At 45.8% G+C, this 20703-nt stretch overlaps 1 protein-coding gene across 1 annotated transcript; it reads right to left on the reverse strand.

Moving 5' to 3' along the window:
• Window positions 1-263: 263 nt before the first annotated feature.
• Window positions 264-14178, reverse strand: LOC123101571 (vegetative cell wall protein gp1). Its single transcript, XM_044522956.1, has 3 exons — window positions 13905-14178; window positions 1666-2215; window positions 264-594 (listed from the first exon to the last, which is right to left on the reverse strand). Exons 1-2 carry the CDS (start codon window positions 14176-14178, stop codon window positions 1680-1682), a joined length of 810 nt encoding a protein of 269 aa, XP_044378891.1. The 3' UTR covers window positions 264-594; window positions 1666-1679.
• Window positions 14179-20703: the final 6525 nt, after the last annotated feature.

Below are 20703 nucleotides of genomic sequence, written 5' to 3' on the forward strand. Positions count from 1 at the left end.
CTTGTTTAAGTTCACATGATCCTGCCATGTGCTGTTGGCATGGAGTATGCACAAGATCAAGGAAACCACCCCAGAAATATAAGTCACATCTTAACATTCCACTCTTAACAGTCACCAGGCAAATGAGATACAAATAAACTTCAGGTAATGCTATCTGAAATGCTAAATTTGAAAGCCAGGTATGGTTTGCAAAAGGGGTCGACCGCTGGTAACTATTCGTGAACCAGCCAATGAAGCAAAACTGGGAATATAGCATACACAAATTCAGGGCAACTCATGAACTATTTAAGACAAAGTTCTTCTGGCACGAGTATACTGAGGTTATAGCATTGATCTGGGGAAAGAACAGTACAAATGAGTTAGACCGGCATTTGAAGCTTTATTTGCCTGCCAGAAATCCAGACATGAAACAGCCCGTTCCTGGCTCCTTGTCATTACAGTGTTTGTAGGTACGTGCCCAGTCGCAGCAATTGCGTTGTTGGTACCAGAACTGCTACTCCTATAACCAAACCAAAATAACTGGAAGAAACCATCAGCTTGAAACCGGTGTGGCAGCGGCACCGGAGGACCTCCTTGCAATCACAATCCTCAAGCCTAGTCAAGTAAAACAAAAGTATCCATTAGTTTGTGAAACAGTATAGGTCCTACATGCTCAGATCAAACTACTCGTACGACATTATGGTATGCAGGCAACTAAATCCCTTAGGGCCTACTGGGAACGCATGATTCTACAATGGACACTAAATATTTCTGTGCCTATGTATATCTAGAAATAAGGTTTATGGTTGACATATCAGAAGTTCGATACGCAAGTAACCCATGGGTACAAGCAACTTTGTACTGTCAAAATGGCATGACTTTGATCCAAGTGATTGGCATGAGATCAGAAACCCCACTGGTACAAACATTGTGCTGTTAAAATCATGGCTGACACCACTGATTATAGATATGGAAACTCTAGCCCACCAATAGGGCAGAGCATGACTCCATTTGTTTTCCATGGTTCAGTGGGTAATAGTACTGATCAAAGTGGGCAACTGGACAAGGTATACATGAAGAAAGTGTGAATAGTTTGTCCGTGCGTGCGTGTGTGCATGTGTGCATGTGTGCGCCACTTTGTGTTACCGTTTACTGTAAGATAGCAACTTCTACATGTGTTGCTGTTCCCTGAGGTGCAAAGACTAATTCACACAGCCGCAAGGATCCATGTGTAGAACTGCATCTTTGGACTAGAGAGGCAGATGTTTAATCTGGTTTCAGCATGCAACTATCAATGGCAGCATCTATCTATCTACATATCTCCTATAGCGCCACGTAACAGTATTGAAAACAAGGTCACACATACTAACAGTAACAGAGCAGTTGTCAAATATGAAAAATGCAGGCATCTAGACTAAGACCTCAATATAGGGATGGGTACAGCATCGCCATCTATTAATAACAGTACTCTGGATGCGCAACAATCTCTTACCTCGCCGAAGCGGGGCCGTGTCAAGATCGCCTAAACATGTGAAATGTGCTACAAACAGTGATTATGGATCAGGCATTACACGGAGCATTTTTCACTTCACGTCATTCCCCCTCCCCCACTTTATGTATGGAGGATATGAAATCAACTAAAATTCAAAATGCTGAAACTAAGTGCGCGGGGCGTCGGGTGTTCACCGGGATCCATGAGCTCAGGTCTGGCGGCGGAGGCGCTTCCGGAGCTTGCGGAGCTTGTGCTTGTTCATCTTGCGCTTCCGCTTCTTCTTGACGCTGTCCGCCCACACCTCCGCCTCCTTGGCCCCCCCTCCGTCCTCGCGCGCGTCAAGGTCGCCCAGCCCTCCTCTCGGGACGTCGACGAGGGACGGGTATACGTGCACGGCGGGGTGGAAGGCGAAGAGGAGGTCCCGGAGCTTCGGGTCCGGGGCCGGGGCGCCCGGGAGCGTTGGCTGCGGTGGCGGTGGTGGGTGGAGGTGCGGCGTCAGGTGGGAGAGGAGCGGGACGGGGGACGGCGCTGGGTTGCAGAGGGGGAGTGGGAGACGCAGGCGCAGGAGGAGCCTGCGGGCCGGGGCGGCGGCGGCCATGGATGGATGGGAGATCCGCGGGGAGGTGGAGGCGGAGGCGGAGGCGGAGGCGGAGGCGGCTTGGATGCGAGGGTTTGGAATGGTCGGTCGCTTTGGGCCGGAGCCGGTCCGGCTAAGCCGAGCTTCCCACTGGGACCGAACCCGAGCTCAGTCTTTCGGCCGTCAACTCAACGGGCCAGCCCAGGTTTTTTTAAACAAAAATAAAATAACACAATACAATACAATACAATACATGCACGCACGTACAACCATTCCTATGAACATACACGCACATTTTATCGTTACGAGCACTGCCAAGATACTAAACCGGAACAGCCTCTTGATATTGACCCAGTCACCACATACGTCTCATAGTCGACCGAGATGTCTCTTGCTATTGAACCAACCTCGCCGGAAAATGCTAAAATAAACTAAAACGAATTCCAGCGGCAATGTCTAGAACTTGAACCACAGTGGGCTGATTTCACCAAAGAAAAAACTAAACGATTTAAGTTATGCTCGGTTCGCGGGCCAGACAAGCTAGCGTGTTCTGGCTTGGGTAATCATGTTAAACATAATGGGTTCATTTCGAATCAAAAGTTCGTTCTTGCGTTTGGTCCACCTAACCTAAGGAACAAGGACCAACTCGTTATCTGAAAATGGCATACTCGTGGGATATGCGAAGCGAAGTCATGTCTCTAAATCGGCAAAACGACTCACCCTCACCCTCGAACCCTTTCCTTCTTTGCACCGTGACCCATCGTCTTTGTTCCACCGTGACCCACCGTCCATGGCAACGCTGACGGGGTAACCAAGGAACAAGACAACCATCAATTTCCAGCAGAAAGAGTCTAAAGAGTTAATTAACGCTGCACGTCTAGGGTTTCTCGGCAGCGCCGCTGATCTGACACATCTCCTGTGGCCTTAGGGCCATGGGTGCATGGTGGATTTCGGCCCTTGCCGGCGGGAGGGTTCCATTTTCAGGTGCTTCTTTAAGTCTTGTTAGGGATTGTGTCCCGCTCACAAACGAGGCGAATGCGGCTTCTTGAAGATGAAATAAGGTTCTTCCCGCCTTGGCCCTGTCCTGGTGGTGCATCTAGCATCTTCGGAGGGCATGTGGAGGTATGTTTTCGGTGGATCTTGCGGGATTAGGCCAGTGGTTGTCTTGGTGGATGTAACACCCTCGATGCGACTATAGCTCTCACGTGTCGAGGCACGACTTAGAGACATAATCGCATTGAAGTCATGTGTCGCAAGTTAGGCAATCTTCACAACATCCCATGTAATATGAATAATAAAGGGGAGAACATAGTTGGCTTACACTCGCCACGTCACATCAGAGTACATAAATAACATCCATCATACAAACACTCATGGCCCGAGTACGGCGCCAAAATAGAAGAAAACCCAACCTGCGACAAGGCCCCGAATCAAACCCCAACTAGGCACCACTACTGATCCTCAGGAAAAGACACGTAATAACGCTGAGAGTCCTCGTCGAACTCCCACTTGAGCTCGTACTCGTCACCTGGAGCGGAATCACCTGGACCTGCATCTGGAGTTATAGTATCTGTGAGCCACAGGGACTCAGCAATCTCGCACCCTCGCGATCAAGACTATTTAAGCTAATAGGAAGGAGTGAGGCAAATATATGTGGAGCTGCAGCAAGTGACTAGCATATGTGGTGGCTAACTTATACGCAAAAGAGAGCGAGAAGAGGAGGCAAAGCACGAGCGAGAAACTAGAGAGCAACCTGCGCAAACATTACTCCAACACTGTGTCCACTTCCCGGACTCCGCCGAGAAGAGGCCATCACGGTAACACACTCAGTTGATTCATTTTAATTAAATAAGGTTCAAGTTATCTACAACCGGACATTAACAAATTCCCATCTGCCCATAACCGCGGGCACGGCTTTCGAAAGTTCAATCCCTGCAGGGGAGTCCCAACTTAGCCCATGACAAGCTCTCACGGTCGACGAAGGAATAGACCTCCTCCCAAGACGTTCCGATCAGACTCGGTATCTCGGTAGCTCAAGACACTTCGACAGGTTAAAACAAGACCAGCAACACCGCCCGAATGTGCCGACAAATCCCGATAGGAGCTGCACATATCTCTTTCTCAGGGCACACTCAGATTGTCCTAGGTACGGGTAGGCCAGCCCAGAGTTGCCCCTGGTGGCCACCGGTAGCTGACAGGTGGACCAACACTCAGAGGAGCACTGGCCCGGGGGGGGGGGGGTAAAATAAGATGACCCTTGAGTCTGCAGAACCCAAGGGAAAGAAAAGGCTAGGTGGCAAATGGTAAAACCAAGGTTGGGCATTGCTGGACAAGCTTTAATCAAGGCGAAATATCAAGGGGTTCCCATTATAACCCAACTGCGTAAGGAAAGCAAAAATCCGGGAACATAACATCGATATGACGGAAACTAGGGCGGCAAGAGTGGAACAAAACACTAGGCGAGAGGCCGAGCCTTCCACCCTTTACCAAGTATATAGATGCATTAAGATAACATAGCAATATAATAATATCCCAACAAGTAAATAAAAGATGTTCCAACAAGGAACGGCCTCCAATCTTCACCTGCAACTAGCAACGCTATAAGAGGGGCTGAGCAAAGCGGTAACATAGCCAATCAACGGTTTGCTAGGACAATGGTGGGTTAGAGGTTCAACATGGCAATTGGGAGGCTGACAAGCAAAAGGTAGGCATCGTAGCATTGGCATAGCAAGAGCGAGCAAACTAGCATAGCAAAGATAGTAGTGATTCCGAGGGTATGATCATCTTGCCTGCAAAGTTGTCAGAGTTGACTGGATCCTCACAAGCAAACTCAACGGGCCAAATTGGAGGGGTGTTGGGCTGCAACACACACGAGGCCTTTTCAGTCCCTCGGTTAACCGTTGGAGTACCAAACGAAGTCCAAATGGTACGAAACTTGACAGGCGGTCTACCGGTAGTAAACCAAGGCCACTTGGCAAGTCTCGGTCCAATCCGGAAATGTTTAATCCCCACACATGAAAGAAAGCTAGAAATGACCACCGGAGGAGAACGAAGCGCCGGAATGCAAAACGGACAACGGGGAAAATGTTCGGATGCATGAGACGAACACGTATGCAAATGCAATGCACATGATGACATGATATGAGATGCATGACAATGAAAACAACACACGGAGACAAAAGACCCGAACCCGAGAAATAAATATAACTTAACGCCGGAAACGGCAAGAGTTGGAGTACAAATTGGGAAAGTTACATCCGGGGTGTTACAACACTCCACCACTACGAAAAGATCTCGTCCTGAGATCTAGGACTAAAAGAACTCCGGGTACTCAGAACGGAGGTGATCCTCGCGTTCCCAGGTAGCTTCACGGTCGGAATGGTGTGACCATTTGACTTTGAGAAATTTGATTGACTTGTTGCGAGTCTTGCGTTCAGTCTCTTCAAGAATAGCAACTGGGTGCTCACGATAAGAGAGATCTTCTTGGAGCTCAATGTCCTCGAAGTTGACGGTGCGGTCAGGAGTCTTGAAGCACTTTCGAAGCTGAGAGACATGGAACACGTCATGAACATTTGCAAAGTTTGAAGGAAGCTCGAGTTGATAGGCGAGGTCGCCTCTCTTGCTGACAATCTTGAAAGGTCCCACGTATCTAGGGGCAAGCTTCCCTTTGATACCGAAGCGACGAGTACCTTTCATAGGAGAGACACGGAGGTAAACATGATCTCCGATCTCGAAAGCCAAATCACGGTGCTTACTATCATAGTAGCTCTTCTGGCGGGATTGGGCTGCTTTGAGCTTATCACGAATGACTTTGCACATTTCTTCTGCTTCTGTGATTAAGCCATTACCCAAAAGCTGACGTTCACCGGTTTCGGACCAGTTGAGAGGGGTACGACACTTCCTGCCATACAGAATTTCAAAAGGGGCCTTGCCTGAACTTGCTTGAAAACTGTTGTTGTATGAGAATTCAGCACAAGGAAGACAATCCTCCCACTTCATGCCGAAGGAGATCACACAAGCCCTGAGCATATCTTCAAGAATCTGGTTGACACGCTCGACTTGACCACTTGTTTGAGGATGGAAAGCAGTGCTGAAGCGGATGTTAGTGCTCATGGCCTTCTGGAAAGAATCCCAAAACTTGGAGGTAAAGATGCTGCCACGGTCTGAAGATATCACTTGAGGAATACCGTGCAGAGAGACAATTCGAGAGGTATAGAGTTCCGCCAATTGAGCTGCAGTGATCGACTCTTTGATAGGTAGAAAGTGAGCCACTTTGGTGAGTTTGTCGATGACGACGAATATAGCATCATTGCCACGCTTGGACTTTGGAAACCCAGTCACGAAGTCCATTTCAATGTGGTCAAACTTCCATTCTGGATTGGCAAGAGGTTGTAGGAGACCTGCTGGCCTTTGGTGTTCTGCCTTCACTCTTCTGCAGACATCACATTCATTCACGAATTGTGCGATCTCGCGCTTCATTCGAGTCCACCAATAAGCTTGCTTGAGGTCCTGATACATCTTCGTGCTCCCAGGGTGGATGGAGAGAAGAGAATTGTGAGCCTCGTTCATGATCACTTGACGGAGGTCATCTTTGGGCACAACAATACGATCCTCGAAGAAGAGAGTGTCCTTGTCATCAAGGCGGTAGCACTTGTACTTGGACTGACTCTTGGCAATCCCAAACTTCACCTTTTTCACCATAGCATCAAGAAGCTGGGCTTGGCGAATCTGGTCTTCTAAGGTAGGAGAGACTTGAAGGTTGGCGAGGAAACCTTGAGGAACAACTTGCAGATTAAGTTTGCGGAAAGCTTCACAAAGCTCGGGTTGATAAGGCTTGAGAATCAGACTGCTGCAGTAGGCCTTTCTGCTCAAAGCGTCAGCGATCACATTGGCCTTGCCTGGAGTATACTCAATACTCGGATTATACTCTTGAATCATTACGACCCATCGAGCTTGCCTGAGGTTGAGATTAGGCTGAGTGAAGATGTACTTGAGACTCTTGTGATCAGTGAAAATGTCCACTTTTCTTCCCAATAGAAGATGTCTCCAAGTCAACAAAGCATGCACAACTGCCGCCAACTCGAGATCATGAGTGGGGTATTTCTTCTCATTAGGCTTCAACTGGCGAGATGTATAAGCAATAACTTTCTTCTCTTGCATCAATACTGTGCCAAGACCTTGGAGAGAAGCATCACAAAAGACCTCGTACGGCTTGGATTCATCAGGCGGAGTCAGAACTGGAGCAGTGATCAACTTCTCTTTCAAGGTGTTGAAAGCAATATCACACTCCGGAGACCAAACGTACTTGACGTGCTTCTGAAGAAGATTTGAGAGAGGCTTCGCGATCTTAGAAAAGTTTTCAACGAATCTTCGGCAATAGCTTGCGAGACCGAGAAAACTGCGGAGTTGCTTCATGTTCTGAGGAGGTTCCCAATTCACAATTGCAGACACCTTCTCAGGATTCACAGCAATGCCCTTGGCAGAGATGATATGACCAAGATAAAGAACCTCATCGAGCCAAAATTCACACTTGGAGAACTTGGCGTAGAACTGATGTTCCCTGAGCTTATCAAGAACCAAACGCAAGTGCTTGGCATGATCTTCCTTGTTCTTGGAGAAAACCAGAATGTCGTCAAGATAGACCAAAACGAAGTCATTGGTGTAGGCGTTGAAGATGAAGTTCATCATGCGAGAGAACGTCGGAGGAGCGTTGGCGAGGCCAAAAGACATGACAGTGTATTCGTATGAACCAAAGCTTGTTCTGAATGCTGTCTTGGGAATATCTTCTTCACGAATGCGAATCTGGTGATAACCCATACGGAGATCAAGCTTGGAGAATACTTGGGCACCTTTGAGTTGTTCGAACAGCTCATTGATGTTGGGAAGTGGGTATTTGTTCTTGATGGTCTTCTTATTCACTGGACGGTAATCAACACAAAGTCGGTCCGTTCCATCCTTCTTCTTCACAAAAAGAACACCACAACCCCACGGAGAAGAACTAGGCCGGATGAGACCCATTCTTTCTTGCTCATCGAGTTGCTTCTTCAGCTCCTTCAACTCTTCAGGTCCGAGCTTGTAAGGACGTTTGCACACAGGTACCATACCAGGCTCAAGATCAATAACGAATTCAACTGGCCGGTGCGGAGGCATTCCTGGAAGCTCTTCTGGAAAGACGTCTTGATATTCGCGAACGACTGGAATTTGCGAGATGGCATCCAATTCACCCTTCTCATTGAGAGAAAACAGACGGATGGTATCCTCACGAGCGGCAAAGACAATTACATCCTCAGACGAATGAGTCAATTGAATCTGCCTGGCTGCACAATCAAGCTGAGCCTTGTGCTTAGAAAGCCAATCCATTCCGAGAATAAGATCAATATCCGAGTCACCGAGAACCGTTGGAGAAGATAGAAACTTGTAGTCACCCAAAGTGATAGAAACATCCGGAACGATGGAGTTAGCCTGCATGCGCTTACCGGGAGAGACAACTGCTAAAGGACTAGGCAAAACTTGTGAAACCAATTCATGCCTATTTGTAAACGGTCTCGAGATGAAGCAATGCGATGCACCAGTGTCCAAAAGAACTTTTGCAGGAATATCATTAACAGGAAGGTTACCCATGATCACATCTGACGAGTCCTCTGCCTGAGCTGCATTCATCAAATTCACCTTGGCATGCTTGGGGTTATGCTTGACCACAGCTGTACTTGCCGATCTAACAGGAGGAGGAGGAAGACGCCTCTGGTTGAAACACTTGTTGGCATAGTGACCCTTCTGTTGGCACTTGTTGCACGTGACCTCTGAAAGCGGACAGTGATACGGAGCACTCGATCTTGGAGGTTGAGACAAAGTCTTGTTCTGAAAGCCAGGGTTGGGTGGGTGGGAAGAACCACTGCCACCTTTGCTCTTCTACTGATATGGCTGACGGAACGGAGGAGGAGGAAGCCAAAACTTCTGCTGCTTGGCCACTTGAGTAGAGGAGAAGGAGTAACATCTCTGACTCACTTCCTGGAAGCATCACACCTCAACTGAGCAGCCTCTTGCTTCAGTGCCATGTTGTAGAACTCATCGTATCTCAAGGGCTCGAAGAGAACAAGAGCGAGCTGAATATCTTCTCTGAGACCACCCCTGAACTGATATATCATGCTCTTCTCATCAGGCACGTCCTGCTTGGCAAAGCGGGCAAGCTTCTGGAACAATTTGTTGTAGTCATAGACAGACAAAGAGCCTTGCTTCAGATTGCGGAATTCCTCACGCTTGCTTTCAACCATGCTCTGCGGAATATGATGAGCTCGGAAATCTCGACGGAAATCATCCCAAGTGATAACACGTCCACCTCTGGAATCCTTGTACTGCTGGAACCATTCTGCAGCTTGATCTTTGAGTTGGAAGGAAGCGAACTTCACAAAGTCCTCAAGCCTGACGTTACTGCACTCGAAATGCTTACACAGATCCACAAGCCAATCGTCAGCATCGGTTGCCTCAACACAATTGCTGAAAGTCTTTGGCCCGTTAGCAAGGAACTGGTTGAGTGTAGCAAAGCGACTCTGATTGCTGCCTTGATTCCCTTGGCTGCCTTGATTGCGCTCTTGAAGAATTTGTATGATCAGCTGAGTGTTTGCATTAGTTGCGGCCATCACAGCTTGCCATGCCTCTGGAGGAGGTGGAGGCGGTGGCGGATCAGGATTCGGAGTCGTGCGCGTTGGAGGAGCCATCCTGAAGAGGTTGACCACCATTAGAACATTGACAGATAAATATTGAAGCTGAATCCAATGGAATGAAAATTGCAACATATAGTCTTCACATCCGAACAAAATGAACGAATGCATTCCTCTTGAAATGGTCACATATCCATAAATTGAGAAGCCACGTAGAATTAAGGTAGAGAAATAAATCAACAACGTACGGATCAAGAACGAATAATCGGTAAGAAATCCCAATCTCAAACCAATATCCGTGGCAGAAAAACTAGAGCTACTAGAATTCCCACCTATGAAACTCCCGAACCTTTGCGGTTATGCAATCAGGTGTTGGGGATATAGGGGAAGCATAATATCTCACCCAAACTAGCAAATCCTACATCCAGCTGTATCCATCCTTCAACACATAACCAAGAAAACTTCGGAAACCATCTACCTCAACCTTCGAAAAGCATCCGTTATACAAGTTATGGCGATACTCTCGAACTCCCGCCCGAGTACTGGGTGGCGTCGAGGTTATCTCACCAATGAACTACATAAAAGAGATTTTCGATGTCGGCGAACATATCTCAAGTATTCCAGAATTGCAATGATAAAATTATGATGACAACACCTCAGAGCTCAACTCCCCGGGACACTTCCACTAAACCCCTGATAGGAGGCACCAAGACAATGTTCTCATCATAAGCCATCGGAACAATTCCAAGATACTCGCGTGATCCTAAAATTTTTTTAGTGAAATTTGAGAAGAGAAGAGTCAAAACTCTATGTCAGGATGCCTTACCAGAGCGATGAGGAAACTGGGAAGTAAAAAGAATTCCTAAACTCTCCGATATATAATTCCTAAAGACTCAAAACATTTTTTCTAGACACAACTCGGCTGAAAAACGATCAAGCAATGGGGTTCCTAAGGTCGGGGAAGGCTCTGATACCAAATTGTAACACCCTAGATGCGACTATAGCTCCCACGTGTCGAGGCACGACTTAGAGACATAATCGCATTGAAGGCATGTGTCGCAAGTTAGGCAATCTTCACAACATCCCATGTAATATGAATAATAAAGGGGAGAACATAGTTGGCTTACACTCGCCACGTCACATCAGAGTACATAAATAACATCCATCAAACAAACACTCATGGCCCGACTACGGCGCCAAAATAGAAGAAAACCCGACCTGCGACAAGGCCCCGAATCAAACCCCAACTAGGCACCACTACTGATCCTCAGGAAAAGACATGTAATAACGCTGAGAGTCCTCGTCGAACTCCCACTTGAGCTCGTACTCGTCACCTGGAGCGGAATCACCTGGACCTGCATCTGGAGTTATAGTATCTGTGAGCCACAGGGACTCAGCAATCTCGCACCCTCGCGATCAAGACTATTTAAGCTTATAGGAAGGGGTGAGGCAAATATATGTGGAGCTGCAGCAAGCGACTAGCATATGTGGTGGCTAACTTATACGCAAAAGAGAGTGAGAAGAGGAGGCAAAGCACGAGCGAGAAACTAGAGAGCAACCTGCGCAAACATTACTCCAACACCGTGTCCACTTCCCGGACTCCGCCGAGAAGAGGCCATCACGGTAACACACTCAGTTGATTCATTTTAATTAATAAGGTTCAAGTTATCTACAACCGGACATTAACAAATTCCCAATCTGCCCATAACCGCGGGCACGGCTTTGAAAGTTCAATCCCTGCAGGGGAGTCCCAACTTAGCCCATGACAAGCTCTCACGGTCGACGAAGGAATAGACCTCCTCCCAAGACGTTCCGATCAGACTCGGTATCTCGGTAGCTCAAGACACTTCGACAGGTTAAAACAAGACCAGCAACACCGCCCGAATGTGCCGACAAATCCCGATAGGAGCTGCACATATCTCTTTCTCAGGGCACACTCAGATTGTCCTAGGTACGGGTAGGCCAGCCCAGAGTTGCCCCTGGTGGCCACCGGTAGCTGACAGGTGGACCAACACTCAGAGGAGCACTGGCCGGGGGGGGTAAAATAAGATGATCCTTGAGTCTGCAGAACCCAAGGAAAAGAAAAGGCTAGGTGGCAAATGATAAAATCAAGGTTGGGCATTGCTGGACAAGCTTTAATCAAGGCGAAATATCAAGGGGTTCCCATTATAACCCAACCGCGTAAGGAACGCAAAAATCCGGGAACATAACACCGATATGACGGAAACTAGGGCGGCAAGAGTGGAACAAAACACTAGGCGAGAGGCCGAGCCTTCCACCCTTTACCAAGTATATAGATGCATTAAGATAACATAGCAATATAATGATATCCCAACAAGTAAATAAAAGATGTTCCAACAAGGAACGGCCTCCAATCTTCACCTGCAACTAGCAACGCTATAAGAGGGGCTGAGCAAAGCGGTAACATAGCCAATCAACGATTTGCTAGGACAATGGTGGGTTAGAGGTTCAACATGGCAATCGGGAGGTTGACAAGCAAAAGGTAGGCATCATAGCATTGGCATAGCAAGAGCGAGCAAACTAGCATAGCAAAGATAGTAGTGATTCCGAGGGTATGATCATCTTGCCTGCAAAGTTGTCAGAGTTGACTGGATCCTCACAAGCAAACTCAACGGGCTCCTCGGTAGCGAAATCGTCTCCCGGCTCTACCCAAACAAGACAAACAAGCAACAAGGATACAATCAACCACGTGCAAACTCAAACAACACGATGCAAAGATGATATGCTAAGCAGGATGCGATGCGGGATGCAAAATGCAAGATATGACAGGAAATGCATGAACCTGGACTCAACTTGGAATTCCAAGTGTGCCACTGGAAAGATGAGATGAAATCGCTTGAAAACGATATAAAGATCATCGGAATCGGAGTTACGGTTTGGAAATGGCAAGCGTTTTAAGAATGACGTCGGTCTGCGATTTACAGCAAGTAGGCATCTAAATGCAATGAAATGAGCATGCTACAGCCATCAAACATGACAACAAATACATGGAAGGGATGCACACAAGATGCTTAACAAAAGACTAGCACTAAGCTATGGCCAATTCATCCATTATGAGATTCAAACAAGCATGGCAAAAACGCAAATGCAAAACAGATTCCAGACTTAGTGGAATTAACACTTGTCTGAAATTTCAGATCACGAAGCCCTCTTCAGAGCAGCAAAACAACATGATACATGACCTGATTAAGACAAGTAAGAACATGGCATGGAGCTACTCAACAAGTTTAACAAAAGTCCCAAAGTGACCTGGGGTCAAAAGGGATCACAAAATATACTAACGGGCACACGAACATAGCAAAAATATAGTCAGTTTTTAGACTTAGTGAAAACTGAGACATGCTGAAATATAGCTCACGAAGGCATGTAAACGAGCTCGATGCACTCACTACGGTGCAAGTCATGGCAAGGAAAGCATACATCCATTAAGAAGGCACAAAATAAAAGCTAGACATGGCAAGAACAATGGCATAGCATGCACGGACCAACTACAACAACGCCGGCAAAATCGCAAACGAGTTGACGATCTGCCCAGATTCACAACGAAGCAAAAGTAGATCTCGATTGACTCAAGCTAGGGTGCTCCATAATTGCAAACAAAGACATGGATGGATATAGCATAACATGTTTAACAAAACTCCCTTACTGATCATCCTCAGAAGAGGCATGGATCACTAGGAAACAAGCTGAACATATGGCATCATGAACTAAATAATCCCAGACTTAGTGAAAACAACTAAGTCTCTGAAAACAGATTTACCGGGTGCCTCACTTTGCAAGCTTGCACAAGTCACCACACACATACTAAAAATTCATGGGTTGCACCTCTGGAAAGAAGACAAAAGCCTTAACAAAACATATGAAGGACTCACAGGCATCTCATGCACACAATAATCATGGCAAAAATGACAAAAGTCTAAGATGAACTAGCAGATCTGACAATTAACTCATGAAGCCTCCTTCTAACAGCATTTTGGGCATCAAGATGAACTCAAATGAAAATGATGCAATGTAATGAAATTATGTACTCGTCGAGGCGAACATTTTGATATATTATATGCCCAAATCGGAGCTACGGATCGGGAGATACGGTCGGTCAAAGTATGCATAAAAAATTAGGGGGGAGAGGGGAAAAGTCAACCCTAGGTATTTTGGATCTGGATCTGGCACTGTTCACGGCGCGATTCCCGAGGTCTCCGGCGAGGCCGCTCGTCGGTGGGGAGGAGAAGGGGGCCGGGGCCGGCCGGAGTAGGAGGGAGAGGAGGCCGCCCGGAGTCGGGCGCGGCCACCGGAGCGTCGGAGGCGGCGGCGGCGGGGCCGACCGGCGAGGGCGGCGCGGCGGCAGGGGCGACCGGGCGGCGCCGGGCTCTGCCGGAGAAGAAGCCGGCCGACGAGGTGGCGGCGACCGGCGGGCGGCGGCGCGGGCGAACGAGGCGGCGGGGACGGCGCATTGCGACGGTGGCGGCTGACGGCGGCTCGGGCCGCGCGGGGGCCGGCCACGGGCCGAGCGGGCTCGAGCGGTGGGTGGCGGCGGGAGGCCCACGTGGCAGCCTCTCAGTGGCTGCGGGCGTCGGCGGCGGTGCGTCCGGCCGCGCGCGGAGGATTTTTAGGGTTTTCGGGGGAGAGAGATCCGAATCTCGGGGGGGGGGGGTCTTTATATAGGCATAGAGGGAGTTAGGAGAGTCCAAATGAGGTGCGGTTTTCAGCCACGCGATCGTGATCGAATGCTCTAGGACATGGAGCAGAGTTTGGTGGGTTTTGGGCCAAATTGGAGGGGTGTTGGGCTGCAACACACACGAGGCCTTTTCGGTCCCTCGGTTAACCGTTGGAGTACCAAACGAAGTCCAAATGGTACGAAACTTGACAGGCGGTCTACCGGTAGTAAACCAAGGCTGCTTGGCAAGTATCGGTCCAATCCGGAAATGTTTAATCCCCACACACGAAAGAAAGCTAGAAATGACCACCGGAGGAGAACAAAGTGCCGGAATGCAAAACGGACAACGGGGAAAATGCTCGGATGCATGAGACGAACACGTATGCAAATGCAATGCACATGATGACATGATGTGAGATGCATGACAGTGAAAACAACACACAGAGACAAAGACCCGAACCCGAGAAATAAATATAACTTAACGCCGGAAACGGCAAGAGTTGGAGTACAAATTGGGAAAGTTACATCCGGGGTGTTATAGTGGATCTGCTCAAATTTGGTTTTTGTTCGTCTTTGTGGCAAAATTTCATGTTTTGACCCTTCTCGCATACAAATTCAGGATCTGACCCCGGTTGGGAAAAATTCGGGATTTGACCCTTTCGCTACTGCGAGGGGTTCTGGTGGTAGGGTTAGCCAGGCTACCGCCAGGGGCCCTGGCGGTACGGTGCGATGGAGGGGGGCGGCGACCGTTTACCCGAGCTGACGTGGATAAGTACCCTACCGCTAGAGCCCCTGGCGGTAGGCTGTCTGACCCTACCGCCAGAACCCTTGGCAGTAGGGTGTGGCTGGTTTTTGCCTCGCAAAGTTTCTGTAACGAAATATCAAAGTGCCCTGGTGGTAGGTTCACCCTACCGCCAGGGGGGTTGACGGTAGGCTGTGAGACCCTACCGTCAGGGTCCGTGGCAGTAGGGTCCTGTGTTTTATGGTTTCAAGTTTAATTGATTGCTTCTTTTCAAAATCAATATCATAGCAATATCACAGATCTTAAACAATTAAACTTGGGCATCACATACACATTAACAAAACTTGAAGTACATAGACACATGGTTCCACAAATAGCAAAAAGAGTTCAACTAATTAGTAAATGGAGTTCCACATAGTTTCACAAATAGCAAACACATAGTTCCACAAATAGCAAACACATAGTTTCACGTAGTTTCACAACCACTAGACAACCCAACTACAAGAGCCAACTATCCAAGAGCAGAATTACTTGCTCCTTCCCCTCTTGGAGGTACGGTCCTCGTTACTCTTTGAACGAGTCTCTTCAGTCTTCTTCTTGGGCCGTCGAGTAACCGGTCTCTAGAAAGGGTCCGGACTCAGCAAATCCTTCTTATTCGGATTCCTCTTCGACAACTTAGATGGTTGATACGTCTTCAACGTATCTATAATTTTTGATTGTTTTCATGCTATTATATTATCTGTTTTGGATGTTTAATGGGCTTTAATATGCTCTTTTATACTCCCTCCATTCCTAAATATAGGGTGTATAGTTTTTGGCACGGAAATTAAAGAACGCACGTGGAGGGAAAATTTCACATGTTTTGGGCGAGATTACACCTAACTAATTGACATGAGAAAATAGAGGAGCATGCCTAATATATGGAAATGTAATCAAATCCCTAAAAAAATTATCCAAATGAGTGGTGCAACGCAATACACCTTATATTTTGGATTTTTTCTCAAAAATCTATACACCTTATATCAAGGAACGGAGGGAGTATTATTTTTGGGACTAACCTATTAACCGGAGGCCTAGTGCCAGTTTATGTTTTTTTTGCCTATTTTAGAGTTTTGCAGAAAAAGAATACCAAACGGAATGAAACCTTCGCGATGATCTTTCTTGGACCGAAAGCAAACATGGAGACTTGGAGTTGAAGTCTGGAACGCCAAGAGGCGGCCACGAGGCAGGAGGGCGTGCCCAGGGGGGTAGGCGCGCCCCCACCCTCGTGGGCCCCTTGTAGCTCCATCGACATACTTCTTTCGCCTATATATACTCTTATACCCCAGATCGACCCCAGAGAGCCACGAAACCACTTTTCCACCACCGCAACCTTCTATACCCATGAGATCCCATCTTGGGGCCTCTTCCGGCGGTCTACCCGAGGGGGAATCGATCACGGAGGGCTTCTACATCAACACCATAGCCTCTTCGATGAAGCGTGAGTAGTTTACCATAGACCTTTCGGATCCATAGTTATTATCTAGATGGCTTCTTCTCTCTCTTTAGTTCTCAATACAAAGTTCTCCTCGATGTTCTTGGAGATCTATTCGATGTAATACTCTTTTGCGGTGTGTTTGTCGAGATCCGATGAATTGTGGGTTTATGAACAAGATTATCTATGAATATTATTTGGTTCTTCTCTGAATTCTTATATGAATGATTTGTTATCTTTGCAAGTCTCTTCGAATTATCAGTTTAGTTTGGCCTACTAGATTGATCTTTCTTGCAATGGGAGAAGTGCTTAGCTTTGGGTTCAATCTTGCGGTGTCCTTTCCCAGTGACAGTAGGGGCAGCAAGGCACGCATTGTATTGTTGCCATCGAGGATAAAAAGATGGGGTTTATATCATATTGCTTGAGTTTATCCCTCCACATCATGTCATCTTGCTTTAAAAATCTTAGGGAAAAGGAACCCATAGTTAATGAGAAGATAGATCAAGATTCCACTAGAATTGATAAACTCGAAGATGTTATTACCAACTTGGGGACCGCTTTTTGTGCCGTTAAAAATATCTCAAATCCTCCTCCTACCTAATTTGCCAAGTTTATCTATGTTCCTGAAAATAAGGGTGAATCTTATAGTAAGGAAAATGAAGACCTCAAATCAATAAGTGTTCACCCCAATTTTTCGATATCATTAAGGAACCTTTTGCTACAAATGAATTTCTTGATTTCTTGCCTAGGAGTTTGATCATTAACAAAAACAAGGAACCTCCTAGGGGTTATGTGTGTTCAATTGAAGAATTTCATACCGAAGATGGCAATACCTAGATCTATTCTTGTTTTTATACCTAGCCAAGGGCATAAAACTATAGCGCTTGTTGGGAGGCAACCCAATTTTATTTATGTTCTTTGCTTTTTGCTCCTATTTAGTAATAAATAATTCATCTAGATTCTATTATGATTGTGTTTTTATGTTTTAATTAGGGTTTGTGCCAAGTAAATCCATTAGGATCTTGTTGGGTGATTGTTGTTTGATCTTGCTGATAAAAACAGAAAGTATGCGCTCACAAAAATAATTATCATTTTTTACCAGAGAGCGATAAAATACCAATTCCAACTGCAGTAGATCAATATAGTTTTTATCCTGGTCTTACTAATTTTTCAGAATGTTTGGAGTTACAGAAGTATTCGAAACCTCCAGATTGCTACGGACTGTTCTGTTTTTGACAAATTCTGTTTTTTGCGTGTTCTTTGCTTATTTTGATACATCTATGGCTAGTATCGGGGGGTATGAACCATAGAGAATTTGGAACACATTAGGTTTAACACCAATATAAATAAAGAATGATTTCATTACAATACCTTAAAGTGGTGGTTTATTTTATTATACTAACGGAGCTCATGGGATTTTCTGTTGAAGTTTTGTGTTGTGAAGTTTTCAAGTTTTTGGGTAAAGATTTGATGGATTTTGGAACAAGGAGTGGCAAGAGCCTAAGCTTGGGGATGATCAATGCACCCCAATGCAAAATTCAAGGACAACCAAAAGCCTAAGGTTGGGGATGCCCCGGAAGGCATCCCCTCTTTCGTCTTCATCTTTCCGTAACTTTACTTGAGGCTATATTTTTATTCACCACATGACATGTGTTTTGCTTGAAGCGTCTTGTATGATTTGAGTCTTTGCTTTTTAGTTTACCACAATCATCCTTACTGTACACACCTTTTGGGAGATACACGCATGAATCGGAATTTATTAGAATACTCTATGTGCTTCACATATATATTTTGAGCTAGATAATTTTGCTCTAGTGCTTCACTTATATATTTTAGAGCACGGTCGTGGTTTTACTTTATAGAAATTATTGATCTCTCATGCTTCACTTATATTATTTTGAGAGTCGTTTAGAATAGCATGGTAATTTTCTTTGGCTATAAAACTAGTCCTTATATGATGGGCATCCAAGATGGGTATAATAAAAACTTCCATATAAAGTGCGTTGAATACTATGAGAAGTTTGATACTTGATGATTGTTTTGAGACATGAGGATGGTGATATTAGAGTCATGCTAGTTGAGTAGTTTTGAATTTGAGAAATACTTGTGTTGAGGTTTGCATGTCCTGTAGCATGCATGTATGGTAACCGTTGTGTAACAAATTTGAAACATGAGGTGTTTCTTTGATTGTCTTCCTTATGAGTGGCGGTCGGGGACGAGCGATGGTATTTTCCTACCAATCTATCCCCCTAGGAGCATGCGCGTAGTGCTTGGTTTTGATGACTTGTAGATTTTTGCAATAAGTATGTGAGTTCTTTATGACTAATGTTAAGTCCATGGATTATATGCACTCTCACCCTTCCACCGTTGCTAGCCTCTCTAGTACCGCGCATCTTTCGCCGGTACCATAAACCCACCATTTACCTTCCTCAAAACAGCCACCATACCTACCTATTATGGCATTTCCATAGCCATTCCGAGATATATTGCCATGCAACTTTCCACCGTTTCATTTATTATGACACGCTTCATCATTGTCATATTGCTTTGCATGATCATGTAGTTGACATCGTATTTGTGGCAAAGACACCATTCATTATTTTTTCATACATGTCACTCTTGATTCATTGCACATCCCGGTACACCGCCGGAGGCATTCATATAGAGTCATATTTTGTTCTAAGTATCGAGTTGTAATTCTTGAGTTGTAAGTAAATAAAAGTGTGATGATCATCATTATTAGAGCATTGTCCCACGTGAGGAAAAAAAGAGAAAGGCCAAAGAAAAAAGAGAAGGCCCAAAAAAAGAGAAAAAAGAGAAGGGACAATGCTACTATCCTTTTTTCACACTTGTGCTTCAAAGTAACACCATGATCTTCATGATAGAGAGTCTCTTATTATGTCACTTTCATATACTAGTGGGAATTTTCGTTATATAACTTGGCTTATATATTCCAACAATGGGCTTCCTCAAAATGCCCTAGGTCTTCGTGAGCAAGCAAGTTGGATGCACACCCACTTAGTTTCTTTTGTTGAGCTTTCATACATTTATAGCTCTAATGCATCCGTTGCATGGAAATCCCTACTCACTCACATTGATATCTATTGATGGGCATCTCCATAGCCTATTAATACGCCTAGTTGATGTGAGACCATCTTCCTCCTTTTTGTCTTCTCCACAACCACCATTCATCCCACCTATAAGTGCTATGTCCATGGCTCACGCTCATGTATTACGTGAAAGTTGAAAAAGTTTGAGAATACTAAAGTATGAAACAATTGCTTGGCTTGTCATCGGGGTTGTGCATGATTTGAATATTTTGTGTGACGAAGATGGATCATAGCCAAACTATATAATTTTGTAGGGATGAACTTTCTTTGGCCATGTTATTTTGAGAAGACATGATTACTTTGTTAGTATGCTTGAAGTATTATTATTTTTATGCCAAATTTAACTTTTGTCTTGAATCTTTTGGATCTGAACATTCATGCCACAATAAAGAAAATTACATTGATAATTATGTTAGGTAGCATTCCACATCAAAAATTCTATTTTTATCATTTACCTACTCGAGGACGAGCAGGAATTAAGCTTGGGGATGCTTGATACGTCTCCAACGTATCTATAATTTTTGATTGTTTCATGCTATTATATTATATGTTTTGGATGTTTAATGGGCTTTAATATGCTCTTTTATATTATTTTTGGGACCAACCTATTAACCGGAGGCCTAGTGCGAGTTTTTGTTTTTTTTGCCTATTTTAGAGTTTCACACAAAAAGAATTCCAAACGGAGTGAAACGTTCGTGATGATCTTTCTTGGACCGAAAGCAAAATAGGAGACTTGGAGTTGAAGTCTGGAACGCCACGAGGCGGTCATGAGGCAGGAGGGCGTGCCCAGGGGGGTAGGCGCGCCCCCACCCTCGTGGGCCCCTCATAGCTCCACCGACGTAGTTCTTTCGCCTATATATATACTCTTATACCCTAGATCGATCCCAGAGAGCCACGAAACCACTTCTCCACCGCCGCAACCTTCTGTACCCGTGAGATCCCATCTTGGGGCCTCTTCCGGCGATTTGTGGGAGGGGGAATCGATCATGGAGGGCT

The sequence above is a fragment of the Triticum aestivum genome, chromosome 5A (assembly GCF_018294505.1).
Source record: "Triticum aestivum cultivar Chinese Spring chromosome 5A, IWGSC CS RefSeq v2.1, whole genome shotgun sequence".
NCBI lineage: Eukaryota > Viridiplantae > Streptophyta > Magnoliopsida > Poales > Poaceae > Triticum > Triticum aestivum.

Excerpts from the sequence above, each read along its gene's own strand:
- LOC123101571 (XM_044522956.1), bottom strand. The coding sequence starts at position 14,178 with ATGCGCCGTCCCCGCCGCCTCGTTCGCCCGCGCCGCCGCCCGCCGGTC. Across the intron at positions 2,216-13,904 it reads GAGACCTCGGGAATCGCGCC|CTCGGGTTCGGTCCCAGTGG; the intron begins GTGAACAGTGCC and ends CGAAAGACTGAG.